General features: G+C 42.3%; 2 protein-coding genes across 54 annotated transcripts in view; both read left to right on the plus strand.

Moving 5' to 3' along the window:
- trol (terribly reduced optic lobes) overlaps positions 1-16,663 on the plus strand; it is an 85,998-nt gene extending 69,335 nt beyond the window's left edge. For 32 of the 50 annotated variants that reach the window (XM_070997315.1, XM_070997323.1, XM_070997319.1 and 29 more), the window contains 18 exons: positions 1,880-2,031; positions 2,189-2,369; positions 2,674-3,277; positions 3,384-3,646; positions 4,095-4,269; positions 4,337-4,749; positions 5,078-5,528; positions 5,603-5,861; positions 6,155-6,329; positions 8,403-8,489; positions 9,108-9,440; positions 10,903-11,117; positions 11,251-11,526; positions 11,665-12,596; positions 12,664-13,361; positions 13,417-13,833; positions 13,909-14,056; positions 15,946-16,663. In XM_070997315.1, the coding sequence (XP_070853416.1) occupies positions 1,880-2,031; positions 2,189-2,369; positions 2,674-3,277; positions 3,384-3,646; positions 4,095-4,269; positions 4,337-4,749; positions 5,078-5,528; positions 5,603-5,861; positions 6,155-6,329; positions 8,403-8,489; positions 9,108-9,440; positions 10,903-11,117; positions 11,251-11,526; positions 11,665-12,596; positions 12,664-13,361; positions 13,417-13,833; positions 13,909-14,056; positions 15,946-15,988 (5,822 nt within the window). In that variant the 3' untranslated portion in view covers positions 15,989-16,663. The remainder of the gene's footprint in view (positions 1-1,879; positions 2,032-2,188; positions 2,370-2,673; positions 3,278-3,383; positions 3,647-4,094; positions 4,270-4,336; positions 4,750-5,077; positions 5,529-5,602; positions 5,862-6,154; positions 6,330-8,402; positions 8,490-9,107; positions 9,441-10,902; positions 11,118-11,250; positions 11,527-11,664; positions 12,597-12,663; positions 13,362-13,416; positions 13,834-13,908; positions 14,057-15,945) is intronic. The other 18 variants (XM_070997330.1, XM_070997335.1, XM_070997332.1 and 15 more) reach the window with 2 other exon arrangements.
- Positions 16,664-17,581: 918 nt separating this feature from the next.
- The window catches only part of boi (brother of ihog), a 28,805-nt gene continuing 23,659 nt past the window's right edge, over positions 17,582-22,727 (plus strand). The window contains exons 1-2 of one of the 4 annotated variants that reach the window (XM_017083806.4): positions 17,582-17,776; positions 18,326-18,390. The gene's annotated coding sequence lies outside the window, so the exon portion shown is untranslated. The remainder of the gene's footprint in view (positions 17,777-18,325; positions 18,391-22,727) is intronic. The other 3 variants (XM_017083807.4, XM_017083805.4, XM_065868252.2) reach the window with 3 other exon arrangements.

Genomic DNA, 22,727 nt, shown 5'->3' on the forward strand with positions numbered 1-22,727 from the left:
TACCATACATACTCATAGCCACTAACCCAAGGTTAGAAACTGACTTTTGAATTCCATAGTGCGCTTCACAACTTTGGGACACAGATTGGGCAAATCCAATTTAGTTTTGACTAACAAGTAACTGTGTCGTTTATGATCACTACCACTTAATGATTTCTTTTAAAAATGAATCCAATCTTACCGATTAAATTTTTCCAAAGAATAGATTTTATATAATGCGACATTTTTTTTCGGTTTTTTCATCGTAGTTCAGCCAAATCAAGGCGTACAGCTAAAAGACCGATTGTTTTGAGCAGCTTGCTAAATATGCTAACGATCCTCAACACTTTTAGTGAAATTTATTTTTTGACCAATTTTCGCATTTTTTGCGTTTTAAGTTTTTGTCAAAAATACAAGACTCCGATTTTTGTCAAAAATGCGAATTTTTTTTCGGTTTTTTCATCGTAGTTCAGTCAAATCAAGACGTACAGCTAAAAGACCGACTGTTTTGAGCAGCTTGCTAAATATGCTAACGATTCTTATCACTTTTAGGAAAATTTATTTTTTGACCAATTTTCACATTTTTTGCGAAAAATGGCAAAAAATGCACATTTTTAGGTTAGAATGCCAATCGATTGGAAATTAAACAACGAGCTCAACGAGGTATGACATTCCTCATTCTGACTTATATTTTTGTTATGGCAGCCAAAAAACGGAATTTTTATGGCGAAAAAGGGTTTTAATTTTTGTCAAAAATACGATATTCAGATTTTTGTCAAAAATACGACATTTTTTTCGGATTTTTCATCGTAGTTCAGTCAAATCAAGACGTACAGCTAAAAGACCGACTGTTTTGAGCAGCTTGCTAAATATGCTAACGATTCTCATCACTTTTAGGAAAATTTATTTTTTGACCAATTTTCCCATTTTTTGTAAGGGGTTACATCACATTTTTTGCGAAAAATGGCAAAAATTGAACATTTTTAGGTTAGAATGCCAATCGATTGGAAATTAAACAACGAGCTCGACGAGGTATGACACTCTTCATTCTGACTTATATGTTTTTCATGGCAGTCAAAAAACGGAATTTTTATGGCGAAAAAAAGAGTTTAAGTTTTTGTCAAAAATACAAGACTCCGATTTTTGTCAAAAATGCGAAATTTTTTTCGGTTTTTTCATCGTAGTTCAGCCAAATCAAGACGTACAGCTAAAAGACCGACTGTTTTAAGCAGCTTGCTAAATATGCTAACGATTCTCATCACTTTTAGGAAAATTTATTTTTTGACCAATTTTCCCATTTTTTGTAGGGGGTTACATCACTTTTTTTGCGAAAAATGGCAAAAATCAAAATTTTCAGTTTGACTATTTGATTCTACGATGTATAAGGACTGATATTTTAAAAGTAGTAGTTAGATTACTTAATACAAAAGTTAGAACTAACATCTTTAAATAAACTTTTAAAGTTCTGAAACGCACTATCTTAATGTTTGTTAACCAATCTGTCGCCTAACCCTCGGAACTGTAGGTCAACTGGAGTAGTCCCGTATTCGGGATGGAGACTCCAAAACAAAACACTAAACCCTTATTACGATCTATTGACTTCGTGGACCAAATAGGAGTCATTAAATCGCAACCACCTGTCACTAACACACTCTTAAGGCCTCTTTATGAGATCCCAGTTCTCATGTGAGTTTTTTTTTTAATTAACCAGAACTAAAACTGTTTACATGTAGTGTTGGAATTTATATACAATTCTATAAATCTATATTCCATATCAAAAACTCAGATGAGAACTCGCTTCGATTAGAGAGGGCTTTGCTCACACCGCAAGGAACTCAATTTGTGGGAACTGCCAAGGGTGTTAAAGCATTTGTCTAATCTATATTTCCCGCCACCCTAGAAACTAACGAACCAACTCCGGGTCCGGATCCCAGTACCGACGATCACGTGCGCAGCCAGATCATCGTGTCGATTGCAAAGCCGGAGATTTCCATTGTGCCCGTTGGTGGATCGCTGAGCCTCAGCTGTAGCGGTCGAACGCTCTGGAGCAATGTGAGTTCCCAGGGATCTAATTTTATCAAATAAGAGAATAATTTCTGACAGTACTGTTTCATAAATCTCTTAAGATATCTGTATATATAGAACATACGATAGTAATTTATCAAATTTTTGATGTGATTATAAACACCTTTAATTTATTGTCGCCCAGAGCCCAGTCTTTGTGAACTGGTACAAGGAGAACAGTCGCATGCCCGTGAACTACGACCTGGAAGGCGGTGAACTGCGTCTGTACAACCTGCAGATCAGCGATTCTGGAATCTACATCTGCCAGGCCAAGAACAACGAAACCGGTCACATCTTCACGGATAACGTCGTCATCACCGTTACCCGTGAGTACTGGGTGTCCATACCTAAATATACTTATATCTAATCATATTCATTATCTCATAATATTGCGGCATTTATCAAAGGATATGCCGAGGAAATGTTGGCACGATACGGTACTTAAAGTTTCCAAAAAAATATAATTAAAATAGTTTTCAAGTATTTCGAAATTGAAAAGAGGTTCAAGTTTCCATCTTAACAGCTAATAACAATAAATGTCTGTGGTACCTGCAATAAGAACGCCATAAATATATGAAACCTACGTTGACGTACTGCATCTTTCTCTTTTACCCACAATTCACCCTTTAGCGAAGGACCAACGCTCAGCGGCGGAGATTGTGGACTTGCCGAGCCAAGTGACCTTCGAAGAATACACCAGAGATGAGATCATCTGCGAGGTGCGGGGCAACCCACCACCAACTGTCACCTGGACTCGAGTGGATGGCATTGAGGCCCAAAGTACACGAACATACGGCAATCGCCTGGTCTTCGATTCGCCCAGGAAATCGGATGAGGGTCGCTATCGCTGCCAGGCTACCAATGACCAGAATCGGGATGAGAAGTACGTGATCGTTTATGTGGAGAGTAATCCTCCCCAGCCGCCGCCGCCGCAGGATCGTTTGTACATCACACCGGAGATGTATAATGGCCTGGCCGGTGAAACCTTCCAATTGCAATGCCAATTCACAAGTGCAGCCTCACTGCGCTACGATTGGTCCCACGATGGTCGCTCCCTATCCGCGTCACCCTCGCGAAATGTCCAGGTCCGTGGCAATGTCCTAGAGGTCCGCGATTCCACTGTCCGCGACTCCGGCATCTACACCTGTGTGGCCTTTGACCTTCGCACCCGTCGCAACTTCACCGAGAGCGCACATGTTTACATCGAGCCGGCAGGCGAGCCACCAATCCTTGGGTGAGTCCAAAAAGAGAAAACATTATAATTCCGTATAGATTACAGATGTGCGTAAGGAGAATATAAGAATCAAAGCTTAACGATCTCATCTCTTCATATTCCACAGCGACAAGCCGCAAATCCTGAGCTTAGAGCAGAATATCGTGGTGGTGCAGGGTGAGGATTATAGCATCACCTGCGAGGCCAGTGGATCTCCCTATCCCTCTATCAAATGGGCTAAGGTTCACGACAATCTGGCCGACAATGTCCACATCAGTGGCAATGTGCTGACCATCTATGGAGCCAGGCTTGAGAATCGTGGTGTCTACTCCTGCATCGCCGAAAACACTCACGGAAGCGATCAGTCCAGCACAAGCATCGACATTGAACGTAAGTTATCAGGGATCCGGTAACTGAAAATAATATTGTGACTACTTACCCTAAGCTAATATCAGCTGCGGTTAAAGATACGTGCATCTTAATCTAAGTTCCACAGCTACAAGTTCTCGAGTTCGTTAAATCTCGAGCTTGATCTTATTAAATACAATCTTTAACCGCAACTTATCTAAAATCTTCCCCCACCCCAAGAAAGGTCCAAGCTAACAATGCCTTTGCTCTATTTCGTATTGTTGTCTCTCTTCCCTCACAAACACTGATTATCTCGCCCCCCTCCCCCAACCCGAATATTATTTTTTGAAAACACTCGAACCCCTTAATCTAAATTAAAACCTTAACTTTGCCATGCAAGTGCACAAGAGTGGAGTTGGTAATAAGACAGGTCCGCACAGTCTGATCCTAATACTAATTGGTGCCACCACTGTGGTTTACTTGTTTGCAGCCCGGGAGCGGCCGAGCATAAAGATTGATTCGCCCCAGCAACCGGTTTTGGTTGGCTCCCAGGCGTCTCTCTACTGTGCCGTTGATGGTATTCCCGAACCGACCGTCGAGTGGGTTCGTGCTGATGGCCAACCCCTATCGCCGCGGCACAAGATCGAGGGACCCGGCTACGTCGTGTAAGTACTAGACACCGCCATGCCCTATTTATATTTATATATATATATCTATTCATTCCCCCCGCAGGATCGACGACATTCAGATCGCCGATAGCGGCGCCTACGAGTGTCGGGCGAGTAACGTTGCTGGCCAGGAGACCAGCACGGCCACCATTACCGTCCATGAGGCTACTATCGTCCAGATACAGCCCGATACCCAGAGCATCCGGCTCACCGTGGGCGACGAGCTCTCCCTGACCTGCGTTGGCAGTGGCGTCCCCACTCCATCGGTCTTTTGGAGTTATCCGGAGCAGGGTCGTGCATCAGTTCAACGTAACGAATTTGGTCAACGTCCCGCTGGCAACTCTGCCGACATCAAAATATATCGGGTGACGAAGGAAGATGAAGGCATCTACACTTGCCACGGAAGTAACTTGGCCGGTGACGATCAACGCTACATTCGCGTGGAGGTCCAAGAAAGACGAGGTGACATTGGAGGAGGTGAGTCCATAGTCCATTCGAATTTAAATACCCGGAGGGTGTATCGATAAATTCCCAATCAACCAAATGTACCCGACTGTTTTCATATCACTTACGACTAACTGACTGGATATATTTAAAAAGAAAGTTCTGACAACCTATGGTATAGTCTGCCAAGATTTTCTTTAATAGAAATTTAAGTCAGTGTCATACCGCCATTACATACATAGACACTTTTATAAGGGATATTAGGGAATTTTTAAACATCAAAGCATAGAATTCTTGATAAGAAAGTCCGTAAATCCAAGACTTTATTATACGGCTGCTTTCTAATTAACCTCCTCTGTAGACGAAGATCCCGATGTAGATGGTGATCGCCGATCGCCCGGACACCCCAACCGCCCCATAATCCAAGAGCCTGCAAACGATCGCCTTGGCGCCGGCGTGGGCGATAATGTAACCCTGACGTGTGATATCGAGAACGTGGAAACACAGTGGGAACGCGTCGATGGCGCACCCCTGCCGTCCAATGCCTACACTATGAGAAATTCGCTGGTGATTGTGTACGTGGAGCCGCACAATCTGGGTCAGTACCGCTGCAATGGAATCGATCGCGATGGCAATGTGGTGGCCCAAGTGGTGAGGGAGCTGACTCTCCTGCCCCTGCCCAGGATCACATTCTATCCGAAAATCCCGCTGACCCTGGAACCGGGCCAGAATTTGGATGTCTACTGTCAGGTGGAGAACGCACATCCGGATAATGTGCGGTGGACCACCGACAACAATCGACCACTATCCAGGTTGGAATATCTATATTCAGATATTATAAAGAAGAAAGTCTTGACCCCTTTTACTTCATCTTTTCGATCTCCAGTTCCGTTCGCATCGAAGGCAACGTCCTCCGCTTCACTGCCATCACTCAGGCGGCTGCCGGTGATTATCGCTGCACCGCCAACAACGAATATGGCACTCGATCGGAGAGCGCAAGGGTTACGGTGAAGAAGCCCGGTGTCTTCCAGACGGTTCCCCCGGTGCCAGGTTCCCAGGTGCAACAGCGCCGCGTGGGCGAGACCATTCAGTTGCGATGCAGCTTGACAAACCAGTACGGCGGAGACCACCGCGGCAACATCCAGGTGAGTGGAGAGCTTACTATGCATCTTGTCTAGAGATACATTTGTCAAATGACTACTATTATGAAGAATACCTTCACTGCACCCTTTAAGAGGAATTTTAGTTATTATTTTCTATATGTCGGTGGGCATCGAATATATCTCTGCCGTCACACAAACGGTGTACAACAGCGGTCGGATCGCACAAATGAAAAGCAAAGTGGGATTGTATTGCTTTCCCACTGCTGAATCTTAGCCAAAGATTGTACAGATTCCTTACCTTCAGTGATTGGTAACCAATGGGGTTTTTGTTGCAGTTCAACTGGTACCGTGAGGACAACCGCGAATTGCCCCACAACGTCCGTCCCGATACCCAGGTTCTGGAGCTGACCAAGTTGCAGCCCGAGGATGAGGGCCGCTACATCTGCAACTCGTACGATGTGGACAGAAGGCAGCCACTGCCCCCCGTCTCCATCGACTTGCAAGTACTAAGTGAGTAATCGCCACGCGTTAGGTTCTCTGAGGTCCCGGGACCTCGGTCTCCGACTCCGGCTCAGAGGTGGAGTCGGATCCGGATGTCCCGTCCCGTCTCTCCCCCGATAAAAAAAATAAACACATAAAGTAGCCCCTATCAAAACGAAAAGGACCCTCTTCAAAATGGGTTTACTCACAAAAAAATAAAACATTTGAACAAAATCTTTGCTAGGCCAGCCCGAAAATCAAACGAAATAAGTAAGATATCTTGAAAAAAGATAAATAATACTTAAATCTATAAGAAAAGGAATCATTTTCCAGGATTAGGTTTTGTTAAGCAGGTTTGATCGTTCGCTGATTTTACTAATTCCCCACTCAATTTAAATATATATATATATATGAATACGCCTATATATAAACACATCAATGTACTCGTATCTGTTAACCTAAACTTAAAAAACCGACAAAAGAAAAACAAACGACGAAATCGAAAACAGTAAAAACATCCTGTAAATACGCAAACGGAAATTGTCAGTCCCCCAACACCCAAAAAACAAGCAATATTTCCATGTATATATGTCTAGCACTGTAGGCAGGGGTTCCAGGGTCCTACGAACACACTCTGTATATAACAAATGATCAAGTGAAGATATCGAAATCATTGCAAAAACTTTGGTGGTGGAGTCACAAACGAAAAAGACAACTGCCAATCATGTAATAATATAAAGTACACACAGTTTCATTGCATGCAAAACAAAGACCGAAATCAAAATTAATTTTTTTTACGAATTGAAATTGTAGCAACCTAAGATCTGGAAAAACGATTTGAAAACCACACGCACACTTTTATATATATGTACGAACATTCTACCAACTTGATAAATCTTAAGCTTACCAAAATGGCTGCCAAAACATTTCTAATACGATACATTTAAGTAAACCCCACTAAAAGTGAGAAATAAAACATAATATTAACATTAAAAACTTGCACAGCGAAATGTGTGAAGCAAATTGTAACATATTCTTTTTATTTATTTTCCAAGCCCTTGCAGAGGCCAAGTGTCAATATTTTTTTTTTTTTTAATTTTCTATCCGAGCGGAATTTGGAACCTGAAATCCGAATTCTCTATCTTTCCGTCTACCTGTAACATACTTTCCGACTAATCTAGTATACCCTTTTACTCTACGAGTAACGGGTATAAAAACGACTTAAAAATAATAATCTTAAAAAATGATTTTAAACTTTACATCATAAATGTGGTAAAATAAAAATAAATTGGCATCAAAACATCTAAATCTGCAAGGGTATACAGAGCTTCGGTTGACCGATTCTGGTCATCTTTTGTTGCGTTTTTAACATAGAAACCCTATTCTGGTGACGGCTCCTCTTTCCTCATTGATACTGACCCTCGGTGTTTGTCAATTCTAGTCCCACTTAAAGTTTTGTTATTTTTAGTTAATATTCATTAAACGGTTATTGGTTGTCAACTGTTTGTTTGTGTTTTTGTGTATTAACAAGTGTAAGTGGCAAAAAAAAAACAAAAAGGCACTGCACCAAATCTGCCATTTCCACCTCTTTGTTCCTGAGTTCCTGCAACATCACTGAACTTGCACCCCGAGCACAATGAAAAGAAATACAAAGGAAACCAGCACAAATGAAATTGTAAATAATAAACTTAACTTTTTTTGAATCAGATAAAATCAGTCAAACCGTCAGATGCAGAAGAATCAGCTTAAAGAATTTGTTGAAGCCGTAGGTTTTATAGTTCCACCTACTTTTTTAATGCAAATGGAACACATTAATTAATTTCATATTTATTTCTTTCTCTCTCACGCTTTTCTCTCTCTCTCCCACTTTCTTACATGTGCGCTTGTTGAAATATTTTAAATTACCCTTTGATTTGGCTTGACCTAAACTGTTTATTTGGTATATGCTATATGATATGATATGGTACACTGTGTGCGCTTTTGCTGATCCTATGTCGAAAAAACACACACAAAACACAAACAAATTTAATGGTATGGCATGCAACTGCAACTGCAATCAATCAATGAATCAATCAATCGAACGACGCAACTACGACTGCCCAGGAATTACTACCCAGTATCCTATCACTCGGTTCAAGGGCGGTGTCTCCCTAAAAGAAACGCCCTGCATGGTTCTGTATATTTGTGCAGGTGTGTTACAGCCACCGCCGCCTAACCATTTCTAATAGCAGCGATCCTCCATTATATGATATCTATATTATTTGTATTTTATTTACATTCTTTTAATTTGTTTGACCTTTTTTTTCGTTTATTTTGCATTTGTTTTGTATTATTAATCTAATGATCTTTAAATCTGTATTATGAACTGCCTAACCCTAGAGCTAAATAAGTTTTATAAAAAAAATGAAACAAAAATAATACCAAAAAATTGTAAAAAGTTGCTTTACTGAAAACCCCTCCCAACCCGCCACGCCCACTAATGCACAAAGCCCCACATTAGACCCTCAATTTTCTATTCGATAAGTAGAGCACCATGTTAACCTTTCTAGCATGCGTGGATCCCCAATAATCAATATCATAACTCGTCTAAAGGGCAGGATACCTTAGTTTAAGTGGTTTATATAGGGTTTAGGGACTACTATACTAACCAAGGGCTTTAGTGCTGCGGAGGCAGTATACTTTTGCTAATTTTTTACTTTGCGCCTTTCCACAAAAAAAATTCAAATATTGCGAAAATAATACTGAATATACCGAAAACGAAAACGAAAACGAAACGAACACACAAAATTGCAAATAAAAACGCCGCAGACTTCAAGAGCAGCAAATTCTCGCCCTCGAAGCCCCTGAACTCTGGACCAGCCACGATTCGCACTCCAACTATTTCGTACACCTGCCAACCCAACGACTTCAAGTGCGTTTCGCATCCGCACACTTGCATCAGGTCCAACATGGTGTGCGATGGGATTTACGACTGTACGGATCACTCTGATGAGTTCAACTGTATCGCCGGCAAGGGGAGCGGAAAATCGGGATCCAACTCCGGATCGGGAAACTTTAAGCGCTGGAAGAAGGACCAACAGCTGCGAAGGAGGAGTCTGGTGAAGGCCTTCAAGGATCGGAAGCTGAGGAAGCGCAGCTCCGGTTGGTCCCAAAGTTTTCTCTCTTCACCCTCACCACAGAAGCTTTCCCTCACTCTCTGCCCTGGTATCGCTATATATAATACTCAACTGTACTTATTTGTATCCAATAGTGTCCTTCCTCCTCCTACTTTCCTATTTCCCAGTTTTATCCTCTGTCCGTTCCAATCTCTACATACAAATTTTATCCACTATCCCTACGCCTCTTTCTATCCAAATCTACCGTATTGCTTGTGGGTGCACAAAATCGTAGAGTCGATGCGATTGCAAATGGCACTGAAATGAAGGCAACCTAATTTCGAAAGCCGACCGGCGATAACCGACCAACTGCACCACATAAAATCAATCGAGGAGTAAAAGAAGGAGAAACGTCGCACAAGCACCTTACGGGCTTAGAATAACAAATAACGATAAACGATAGCCAAACGATCGATATATTTACAGCATTCAGCGGGTTGGCAATTTAACAGGTTTTAACCTTGGATGTATGAATTGCATGCGGCAGGCTACCATGTTACTAACTTTATAACCGTACAAAGTCTTACGAAATTTATGTAAATAATACAAAACACTCAGCAACACACATACACACACGCGCACACCACACGATAAACGTTAGTTAAGTAATCGAAATTTTGTACAATGTATCTTTAACTGTATCTATATACCCCTGTATGTATATTTGTGACTCAAAAAACCGAAATAAGACATCTGTGATTTTAGTGGTAACCCAAGTCCAAATTAGATCTGTAGAATTCGACATTTGAGATGAGAAACCAAAAATGAAAACCAGAACAAAACCAATCTAAACGATCCCATTCGTAACCCCACATGTATTCGTATATTTGTGTGATTCGATTCGTAGCAGTATTGAGTAAAAGTAGCTCCATAAAAAGTAGTCCACCTCACCAATCCACAAAGTCCCCTCTCTGTCGCCTCTCTATATGTAAATCGTATCGTATCTATGTATTGTCTAACTAGGAAACCAAATTCCAAATCGAAACAACTAAAAATCCCAGTGCGATACGAATCGAACGATAAGTCTATCGACCAATAATCGGTATACAAAAAATAATGTAATGCGTTTTATATTATAAAATTGATGTGTCGATATAGAGTTAATGTCACCGATTAACAATTACAACTTATCGATCGATAACTATCGCCTTATTTCTGTTCGAAACGCCTCTTTTGACCTGTAATTTTGCTAACTGTTTTCTCTCTCTCTTTGTGTATTTTTTACTATCTTATTCCCATTTCCATGACTCACACAAAAATACAAACACACCACCCACACATACATACATATAATTACACACATAAACACACACGCACCCATGCACTTGTGAATTGTCGCTGAATTGTGATCGTTCCGCCGACCATCCTTGTCGTCCTTGTCGACCTGTCGCCCCCTTTCAATGTGTGTGTGTGTATCGGATGTCCTGTTGGCGGTTGGGCGGTATCAGTGGCGACCCCGCCCCCCAGCTACCTGCCGCCAGTGGCAACAGCGCCCCCACGTTCAACTGGATGGATCCGCGAACCCCAACTGACCCTGAGCGAACAATCCTCGAACCTGCCAGCAGGTGAGGGCACCACCATCGAGTGCTATTCCTCCGATGATTCCTATCCTAACGTCATGTGGGAACGGGCCGATGGAGCTCCGTTCAGCGATAATGTCCGGGTGAGTACGGTTGGAAATATACCATTTTAATAATTTACCCATCCTTCACTATAGGATCTCAGATTATCCAATAGTACAGTACTTTCTTTTCTTAAATCTAAAATATTTTGTATATTCTACTGAATCCCTGCAGCAAGTGGGCAACAATCTGGTGATTAGCAATGTGGCTTCAACTGATGCCGGCAACTATGTGTGCAAGTGCAAGACGGAGATCGAGGGAGATCTGTACACCACCAGCTACCAACTTGAGGTCGAGGACCAGCCCCATGAACTGAAGAGCTCCAAGATAGTCTACGCCAAGGTGGGCGGAAATGCCGACTTGCAGTGCGGAGCGGATGAGGATCGACAGGCCAGCTACCGATGGTCCCGCCAATATGGACAACTCCAAGCGGGACGCAGTCTACACAATGTAAGTCTGAGAAAGGTAGCGCTAAGACTTATAATGACGAACCATATTTGAAAGAAAATCCTTGGTACCTCCTTGTATTAGAGAAAATGTGCTCTTTCAAAAACTGATTGATCCTAATTCCTATTTTTGGAATTCCAGGAGAAGCTCTCGCTGGACCGCGTGCAGGCGAACGACGCCGGAACTTATGTTTGTACGGCCCAGTACAGCGATGGCGAGACGGCGGACTTCCCCAACATTTTGGTTGTGACGGGGGCGATTCCGCAGTTCCGGCAGGAGCCGCGCAGCTACATGAGCTTTCCCACGCTCTCGAACTCCTCGTTTAAGTTCAACTTCGAGCTGACCTTCCGTCCGGAGAACGGCGACGGACTGCTGCTCTTCAACGGACAAACCCGCGGCAGTGGTGACTATATCGCATTATCGCTGAAGGATCGCTATGCGGAGTTCCGGTTCGATTTCGGTGGTAAGCCGTTGCTGGTGCGAGCGGAGGAGCCACTGGCGCTGAATGAGTGGCACACGGTCCGCGTGAGTCGCTTCAAGAGGGATGGATACATCCAAGTGGATGAACAGCATCCGGTGGCCTTCCCCACCTCCCAGCACCAGCAGATACCCCAACTGGAACTGATCGAGGACCTGTACATTGGCGGAGTACCCAACTGGGAGTTCCTGCCCGCCGAGGCTGTTGGCCAGCAGTCTGGCTTCGTGGGCTGCATCAGCCGCTTGACCCTGCAAGGACGCACCGTGGAGCTTATCCGGGAGGCCAAGTTCAAGGAGGGCATCACCGATTGCCGGCCCTGCGCCCAGGGACCGTGCCAGAACAAGGGCGTCTGCCTGGAGAGCCAGACGGAGCAGGCCTACACCTGTGTCTGCCAGCCGGGATGGACTGGCCGGAATTGTGCCATCGAGGGCAACCAGTGCACCCCTGGAGTCTGCGGCGCCGGACGCTGTGAGAATACGGAAAACGACATAGAGTGCCTGTGCCCCCTCAACCGAGCCGGCGATCGGTGCCAGTACAATGAGATTTTGAATGAGCACAGCCTCAAGTTCAAGGACAACAGCTTTGCGGCCTACGGGTTAGTAATCATACCTCAATCTCGATTTAACCCCATATTAATATATATATTTCTCTGCTCACCGTAGAACTCCCAAGGTCACCAAAGTAAACATCACTCTGTCTGTGCGTCCATCAAGTTTGGAGGACTCATTGATTTTGTACACAGCCGAGTCTACTTTGCCCAGCGGCGATTATCTGGCTCTGGTACTCCGCGGTGGTCACGTGGAGCTGCTGATCAACACGGCCGCCCGTTTGGATCCCGTGGTGGTGCGATCGGCGGACCCCCTGCCCCTGAACCGCTGGACAAGAATCGAGATAAGGCGTCGCCTGGGCGAGGGCATCCTGCGGGTGGGCGATGGACCAGAACGAAAGGCCAAGGCCCCGGGAACAGATCGCATTCTGTCCCTCAAAACGCCCCTTTATGTGGGTGGCTACGATCGGTCGACGGTCAAGATCAACAGGGATGTGAACATCACCAAAGGCTTCGACGGCTGCATCTCCAAGCTCTACAACTTCCAAAAGGTCGTTAATCTGTTAGCGGACATCAAGGATGCGGCGAATATCCAGAATTGTGAGGAGACGAATGAAATAGGTGGAGAAGTGGATGGCGTTGACAATGAGCCACCAGTTCCGCCTCCATCCCCAGCGGTTCAAGAGAGTGAGCGGCAGGAGATGGCTCCCTGCGCCAGCGATCCCTGTGAAAACGGTGGAAGCTGCAGTGAGCAGGAGAACCTGGCCATATGCTCTTGTCCCTTCGGCTTCAGTGGCAAACACTGCCAGAATCGTAAGTTAAACCGCAAGAAGTAAGCAATCCCATACTCACCCTGGCTTACTTACAGACCTGCAGCTGGGCTTCAATGCCTCGTTCCGCGGCGATGGATACGTGGAGCTGAATCGCAGCCACTTCCAACCCGCCGTAGAGCAATCATACTCCTCGATAGGCATCGTCTTCACCACCAACAAGCCGAACGGTCTGCTGTTCTGGTGGGGCCAGGAGGCCGGAGCGGAGTTTACCGGACAGGACTTCATCGCTGCCGCCGTAGTGGATGGCTATGTGGAGTACTCCATGAGACTCGACGGCGAGGAGGCGGTGATCCGGAATAGCGATATCCGGGTGGACAACGGCGAGCGGCACATTGTGATCGCCAAACGGGATGAGAACACCGCCATGCTGGAGGTCGACCAAATTCTGGACACGGGTGACACCCGACCCACCCTCAATAAGGCAATGAAGCTGCCAGGCAATGTGTTCGTCGGTGAGTGTCCTTAATCCCTAATCCTTATGCAATGAATTCAATTTTTATACTGATTACCCCCACTCTCTTTTCCAGGAGGCGCTCCGAATGTCGCGAGTTTCACGGGTTTCCGCTACACGGACAATTTCAACGGCTGCATAGTGGTCGTCGAGGGCGAAACCGTGGGCCAAATTAACCTTAGTTCAGCTGCCATCAATGGAGTGAATGCCAACGTGTGTCCGGCGTAAGTAATCACCATCTCTTCTAAAATAAAATCCCTAGCCTTCGTAACGTGTTGATCCTCCTGCCTGCATGCCTGCAATTAGTCACTGGAGTCCTTCTAGCCTCGTTTACCAGGAAATCGGTAATGATGTAGAAATGGATAACCATGTGGTTGGCAGGGATCTGAGTTTCTTCGACGAGCTGGATCAACCGCCACCGGTGCATATATTCTATCCGCGTCCCAAGATCAATGAGTTCGCCACCAACAAGGCCCATCAAGTAGCACTTTCGCTATCGCTTGGACTTTCGATAGTCCTTTTGAGTTGCCGCCTATCGGTGATATCCTTGTGTCTGTTGCCCGCCCCTAGCTAAACTTGATTAATCAGGGTCGTAACGGGAATGATATCGAATCAGATGGGGGAATCGTTATTCGCCGGCAGTTGACTATTGGCAACTGTACCCCTTACTTAAACATGAAAGGAATCTTCTTCCATTTTTGTTAGCCCAATAGAAAGGCGGCTATGACACTTAAGCCCATGTCCTGTAAAAGGTATTATAACTGAAAAGGCGTTATTATATTTGAGCAATTCAAGTTCGAGAATTTTCGGAAAAAAATTGATCCATCTAACTACTTTCTAAAATAGACGAAATTCGAACCAATATTATTTCAAACTTCAACAAAGTCAATGTAGAAAATATTTTTCCTGAATAGCATCTGTTTACAGGACATATATAATTACAAGGACAATGTTTTAAACCGATGAATATTTTTTTCAATAAAAAAAGGTATTTTCCATTTAAAAATATAAAATCTAGTTAGTGTCATAGCTCAATAATCCAAATCGTTTAAAAAATAGTGAAAAATATTTGGGAGTGTTACCATTGAAATTATCGTGCCATATCATTGCAGAATATCATGTTATATTATACAAAGTATGGTTAGAACCGCAGTCAGATTAACGAACATAGATAACCGACTAGTATTAAGCGATCCTAAAGGATACTAAGAATCTAAGCGTGTTTTTTTTTCATAGTCAATTAGTTAGCACCGAATTGAACATATGCAGAATACACATATGTATATGGTACTGTTACAGATCTTATCTAGTATTAGCCACTTCTAGCTGGATTGTTCTCGTTTCGAAGCTCAGGAAATACAATTCCAAAGCTATATGCTGAACACACCTGGGCACTATTTATCAATAGGTAGATAACTCTGGCATAGATAGATAGTCGAACATAAATATATGCTACAGGAAGATCCCTCGAAACAGATATATTTGCAATCTATCCTGCGATACTTAATCTAGTCGAAACTGATCCTGCTTCGTGACCATAGCTATAAACATTGCAAAATATTACTATATTATTACGAATCATTGTGTTTCTGTTCTATAAAGAACCCCCATAAGTTATACATATATAAGTAGCGATTATTTAAATGCATTTATTCTAACCTGATCTCAAATAATCTAAAAAAGACGACTTGAGCCGCATTAAAATATTATTTATTTTAGCTGAATATTATCCAAGATTAATATCTAGACGTTCCGATAAAGAAACGCACAGTTGCTCTCTTATTCTTACGTATATACATATATAAATGTTTAAAGTCAGATAAACATAAATAATATATTTACATGCATATTATAGGATCAGTAAATATATCGAATGTATGGAGAAATCAAAGTTCTTCGCGTTGAGGCAAAGTCTGAAAATGCAGTTTAGCGAAGCTTTTAACAAACTTTTACACGACTCTGAAAACACAAATGTCAAAATTATTACAGTTCGGGCAAAAAATATGTTTATACGGTTTTTATTTTACTTATTTTGATTACTTCTCTATTATGATTTATACTTTTCTTCTTAATTTATTTTTAATTTCCTTTACTTGTTTATTGTTTACACCAGTAACGACGAACCCTTGGGAGGAACCGAACCGCCAGTCGTCTGAGGAAACATCCAGCAACCGAAATTAGCTTTTTAATTAAAAATTAACAAATTAAACAAAAAGAAAAACAATTTTTATATATACAACATATGCATAAGCCCCAAGCAAAACAAAAAAAATTGAATATTATATGACGAACAGATAATATTAAAACAAAAAAAGAGATAAACGATCACTTCTACCACATGCTACATTGCTTCTTCGATCCTTAAGTCTAGGTTAAAGATTGTAGCAAGAAAAAAGCGATTATCACAAACATTTATTTACCAAAACGCCATGCGAGAAGTGAAACGAAACAGAAACAATAATGCAATTAATGCAGATAATACAGATAAAGCCTAGAACCCTAAGAACTAACTAACTAACTAACTCGAACAACAACAACGCATACTAGCCAACTGCAACCACAACAACCACAATAGTGAAGGCATTTTAATTATAATTTTAGTCTCTAGCTATAACTATGACTACGACTCTTTTTTTTGTGAGCCCAGTGTAAAATGTTGGAAATCGGAAATTGGCCCTACACACACACACACACAAGTTATTAATTAAATACCAATTGATACCATATAATGATAAATGAAATACTATGAATGCAACTATTGTGAACGAACGAAAACCGTTAAGTGGATAAAAAGCAAAAGCAGAAGATATATTAAAATGAAATCAACAACACTTTGGAAGGCTTTTAATTGTGGACGGAATGGGTGGGTCATCCAAGTATAATATTACATTTCCATAAACTTTATACATCAAGGAATTTCCAGGAAACAGGTATTTATACTTACAAGCCAAAATCAATCACCGTAGCTTGAATTTTTATTTGCAAGTTAAGTAAGGATAGGGTGACTGAAAATTACAAGAACTTTAGCAAAGTTAGGAATTAATCAAAAACTACTTAAGATTAGATCTGTCATTTACATATGTTTATATATTTAATTCATTTTACATACGGAAAGTAAAATCCAGGGACCGAAAGAAACAGGTATTTTATTAACTTTTTAAAATGTATATTTTTTTAATCTTTAAATAAGTATTATTTTTTGTGTCTTTCAGTAAAAGTCTCCGTGTAACAGTTAAATGAGACTTTCTTCAGTCATAATATAACAGTTATTTTCTAGGTTTATATATTAAGGTCATCGAATAACTATTATTGCTAGACCTTTATTTTTCCGATCCGAGAACAGCATGTGTTTTCTTATTTTGATAGAAATGTCGAAGAGTAATAGTTATTCATGACCTTTAAAAAAAAAGTGATAAAAAACGATTTAAAAATTATTTTTAAAATAAAAGTTATAACAGTTTCGGTGTTTATAATAATGATGATAACTTATAATTTTAACTGAGCAAGGCTTTTATAATAGACAGATCTTAAAATGGGAGTGCAATATAACGATGGGTGGTAGGGTGGAGAGGTTATGGAGAAGCCCTGGATGAGGACCCCTCTTCGAAGCCCCTTGCGCAGCTTCCAGGGCTCTCTCCCCCTCTCTTCGCTCTTCGGCTGCGCACCTCTACTCTCCTCGGCTCTCCTCTCCGGTGGTCTCGTCTCGTCGCTCAGCTGAGCAGCCGAGTCCATTCCCATTCCCATTCCCATGTTCACTTCACTTCGATTCGCGCCGTCGAGCAAGAAAGACGTGTGTGCTGTGTGCGGAGAACGAGTGCCGGGCCGTCGGACAAGAAATACCCAGCGATATATCAGAACCCTTGGCGCCCGCGTCGTGCTAACTAACTACCTTATTATTTTCCCTTTTTTTTGGCTGTTTCAACTACCCTGTGAGTCAACGTAAGGTGAACAAAGATTTGAAAAACACCTCTAGTGCAAGAATCTTGAGCATTCCCCCAAACAAGAGAGCGAGCGAGAAAAGTGCGTGTGCCAAGTTTGTTTTTATTTTTAAAACGGCAACCGGCTAAAAAGGCAGCGGCGTCGCGTAGAAAACACCTAATAACTATAAATTATGGTCCCTGCCGGTGGGACATCAATAATTTTCGTACGTTTGTCAAAAGGCGGGGAAATGGATATGAAAATGCTGCCAGTAGTGGTGATCCCCAGATACAATATCGTATGTCGCGCATTCGGCGGATGTGACTAAGAGCCACGAAATTCAATTTAACCCGATGCGCGATGCCAATCCAATCGCCGTGTTCTCGTGTGTCTATTTGAAAGGCTTTGAAAATGCCATAAATTTTTAATAGGTTTATTTTATTTGGGTTGCCTTTCCTCTCGACTCGCATTGTTCTCTTACTATTTGTTTTTCTTTTTTGTTCGATGGGAAAAATCGCAAGAACGCCGCTTCAAGTGATCAAAATCTCTAATCAAAATATTTACCGTTCGTTTAGCGTGCGACAAGAAGAGAGCAAATTGAGGATTTACCTGCCCTTCGAAATTGCAAAAAAGCCAACAGGTGAGTTTTTAAAACGGTAAAAAGCCAGTGGCTCGAAAGTAGTTCATCTGGTCAGTACAGTCCGTAAAAGTCGGTAAATCAGACAAAATCAGGCAATATCACCCCCTCCCCCTTCCCCCACAGAAAAACCACTGCCATATCGATCGATTCCAGTTGACAAGTTTTTCGCGATGGCCATGTGGACATGTCCTTTTTTGGCCAACAGGCGATGGCCAATGGCCAATTGCCAATTGCCGTTACTTTTATGTGTCAGCGGGCCCCCAACAAAAATAACAACAACAAGTGTTGCACATCAAATTCAGCGCGTACACAAACCAGAAAAGTGGGGAGCCAAACCATCCTTCATCCCCCTTTTTGCTCGTTGGTAACTTTAATGAACTGTCTATGTGCTAAGCACCAGAATAGAACCCGAAGTTGGGGAGAGGATGAGCAACGGGGAGAGGTTGCCCAACTACAGTGGGGCCTCGATAGCCCAGACTCAGTCAATTGGGAAGTAATAGAACATGTACTATAGTATAGCTAAGCAGACATCTTATTCTAACCTTTTTTTAAATCAAAATTTGAGTTCAGATGTAAAATATAAGACGCGATTACGCGATTTTCTTCTTAGCCAAAACCACCTGTAGTTTAAGCACGCACGTTTTTGTTGCCATTGGCAAGAGGTGAGAGAGCGGAATGCAACAGGCAGCTGGTCGCAGAACAAGATCATCTGGGAGAAAAAAGAGATACAGAGATATATCCAGAGAACCGGACTTAACCCATGGCCAAAACCAATACCAAAACCCAAACGCAAACCGAGAGCATTCCCATTTTCCTGCCTGTTCCCGCTAACAATAAATCAAAGGGCAGGGGGAAAAGCCCAACAATAAAAATCAAGGCAAGTGTCGTCGTCTCGTTCTGCAGGCCAAAAAGGAAAAGGGAATGGGAATGGAAGTGGAAGGGGAATGGGAATGGGAATGGGAAGGGAAAGGGGAATGGGAATGGTCAGAGAGCCTTTGTCTCGTTGTTGATGGGATTTCATTATTACTTTCGATTGTGGCCCATTGAGACACAGTTCCTTCGCTCCGCCTGGTTCCTCATCGAAAATGCAGACAAACAAAAAGGTCTCTGCGTCTAAACAAAAATAAACACACCGAGCAGCATCATCATCATCATCACCATCACCGTCATCGTTCCCATTCCCATTACGAATCCCAAACCCAAACCCAATCTTATACCTTCCACCTCGTCATCTTCCTGGGCTCCTTTGCTGCAACTCTAATCGCATAAGCAGATAGACCACGTGAATTAAGGATGAGGGGAGCAAAAAGACAGGGCCACACTGAAAGAAGGTAGAAAATAAATAAAGCGATAAATAGAAAATAAATTTCAAAAAAATTGCTTTTCAAGTGGCCCAGCATCGGGACCCCCGCCCCCGAAACCGAAATCAGAGGTCTATTCGATGTGGGGTCCATGCTAACTGATGACTCTGACGTGCTACCTATCCGAAACTTGACTAGAACAGGTCCTTTTCACTGGGGAATCGATCTATAATGAATCCATTTGAAATGGTTTAGCATAAAACGAGATAATTGGGTTGGACAGTAACAAAGGCTACAGACACTTAATTGCCCTCAGAACACGTTGGCCATAGCAATCAATTGGCCCACCCATGGTTAGAACGTAGAGAAAGGAATGATCTTATACCACTCGTAATATTATGAATACGTTTATATTCATTTTATAATGCGTATAAACAATCCCGAAGATCTGAACCATCATTTTCCCATTCTTTGTGCTCAAATTTCATGGCCAAAACGATCGCGATCGATTCTCGCACTCCATTAATACTGATCCACTGATCTAGTTTCCAGCCAGCCCACATTCTACCATATCTCACAGTCATAATGAGGAAAACAGAATGCTCCGAGTGCATTCGCCATCAAAATTAGACATTGACACCTTTTCCCCTTGGGATTTTGATTTTGAATTTGATTTCGATTCCAAACGGATTTTGGTTCCGTAAAAACGGCGCATAAAAATTATTTCACGCCACGCAGAAATGGGCCCCCAAGAAATTATGATTAATGTTGAAAACATAAATTGGATTTGATTTCTGTTTGTTTGCCGCTTTCGTGCAACTTTGTCTCGCATTTATCTCGCTCTTTTTTCGGTGTTTTGTGTCTTTTTCGGGGTTATTTCTTGGTCTCGGTTGGTCTTCATGGATGTGTTTTTTTCTTTTGATTTTCATTTTTGTATTTTTTGCTAGGTAGCCGCCGCCTGTTCATTAGCACAGACTAATCATTGGAGCACAAGAGGCTGCCGTGGGGCAGGAGAAAAAATATCGGGGAAAAGGTGGCAATCAACGTGAATGAATGAATGGTTGAACTCTCGTCTCGACTTTGAATCTTGTGAATGAGCCTGAAACGCGGAGACGGCATGAATGGGAGGTTTTCGTTCGGAGTATGGGTTATGTTTCTCCTCGCCTTTTTTCTGATCTTCGCTCTCCCCCAGCGGAAGTGTAATTGCAGGCTGAATTGGCCCGGATTCCGATTCGGATTGGGAATGGGTATGGGTATGGGTATGGGAGTCATCTTGGCCCATCTTAGCCCTTTTTTCAAGCGGCGCCTTTGCGTCACCGTGTAAATTAGCTCCGACAAAAAAGACAAATGATGGCAAAGAAGAATCGGGGAATAGAAAACGGAAGCGCATTACAAGCTGCCAACGTAATGTGATCACATATGTTCATCTAAATGATGCCACGCCCACAGGTCCCGAAATTCTGGGTATAATGGAAGATCTCAGGCACGTAGATCTGTAGCTTATCGCAGAGACAATAAAACAACTTTTGGATTAATACAAATGTATGCTTTATGGGTTATTACAAAATATTAGTCTAAAAAGTAAAAACTATTAAAATTGTAGGTCCTAGGAATTATAGGAATTATAGATATGGCTAAATATATAACAAGAAAAATATATAACAAATTTTTACTATTTGATAGTAAAACAGGTCTAAAAAAGTAATGTTTGTATGTTATTGTTGTTAGCTTAACTATACTATTAGTCAAATTGACAATTTCATGAGTTACTCCCATTTATCAAATAGGTTAATACGATGGATTGTTTTGTGTGTACAGAGATTACCGCGATGTTCCCCAAACAGTGAAAAGCATCGAATGACTTTATAGAGAGCAATATCATCAGCAATCCAGAACTAACCGCAGTAGTTGGAACAGAAACGAAGACAAAGACAGTAGTGCATAAATAAATGTTCCCCCGTTTCCTAACCGTAGCACTCCTTATCAGCGGGGACATCGGCGGTCCGTGACGATGACAACGGCAACTTTGGAGCGTCGACACTCCAAATCACCGGCAGACAGAGAGAGATGGACTGCCGACGAGAAGAAAGACTGAGATGGCAAACAGAGACAGACAGGAAGTGGGCTATTTGCACTCCAATCCCAAAACAAGTCATAATTTTCGACAATAGGCCGCAGACGACAACACTACGGTTACGTGGAATTCGGCTACCTCCGCCCTTTCCTCCTTTATCTCCTATATCTCCGCCCTCGGGAGTTTTGATAAAGTGGCTCGTCGGCGGGACGAAAGACATTTAATAAGCGACAATTTAGCGCTGAAGTCTGACATTGACACAGGTAGGGAATCGCAGTAACAATGCCCAGGTAGCCTCCTCCTCCGTCTTCATGTTTCTTCTGCCTCTGTCGTGCTCAGTGGTTCAGGAACTCCGGCAAGTGTTCACCGAAAAAAACAACAAAAAACTCGGAGGGATGTGCGGATGTTGATATCTTCAGCGTAGATCGGCTAGAATGGGTCGCCCGGTCTATAAAACCAATTTTAAACGGTTCAATTCGCATCACAAGAGTGCTGACAAAGAAAATCTAGGAATATCGGATCACGAAGTATTGGAAATCAATTGTGGAATTTTCCCTGAGACTAATGAAACGATTTCGGAATTAAAGTACTTCCTTTAACGTTGTTTTAGATCATGATATTTTACAAATACCCGAGGCAAAGAGAATATATGTATATCGGATCAGGACAAATTGTGAATGCATTGTTGAATATTTCCTGAAACTGATATAACGATTTCGGAATTTTAAGTAAATACTTTAAATATGATTAGATCGAAAACATGCTGTAGACCATTCACCCAGAAGAGTTACAAATATCCGAGAAAATATATTACAAGTTCAAATACTGTTGCTCTGCTGATCGTAGACATATAGATAGCTTTTTATAAGACCCTCAGATCGGAATCCGATGGCTCATCATCACATGATTTTCATCGACCCCAATGGAAAACTTTCGGTTAATCAATGAACCAACATAAAACG

The sequence above is a fragment of the Drosophila suzukii genome, chromosome X (genome assembly GCF_043229965.1).
Source record: "Drosophila suzukii chromosome X, CBGP_Dsuzu_IsoJpt1.0, whole genome shotgun sequence".
In the NCBI taxonomy this organism is placed as follows: domain Eukaryota; kingdom Metazoa; phylum Arthropoda; class Insecta; order Diptera; family Drosophilidae; genus Drosophila; species Drosophila suzukii.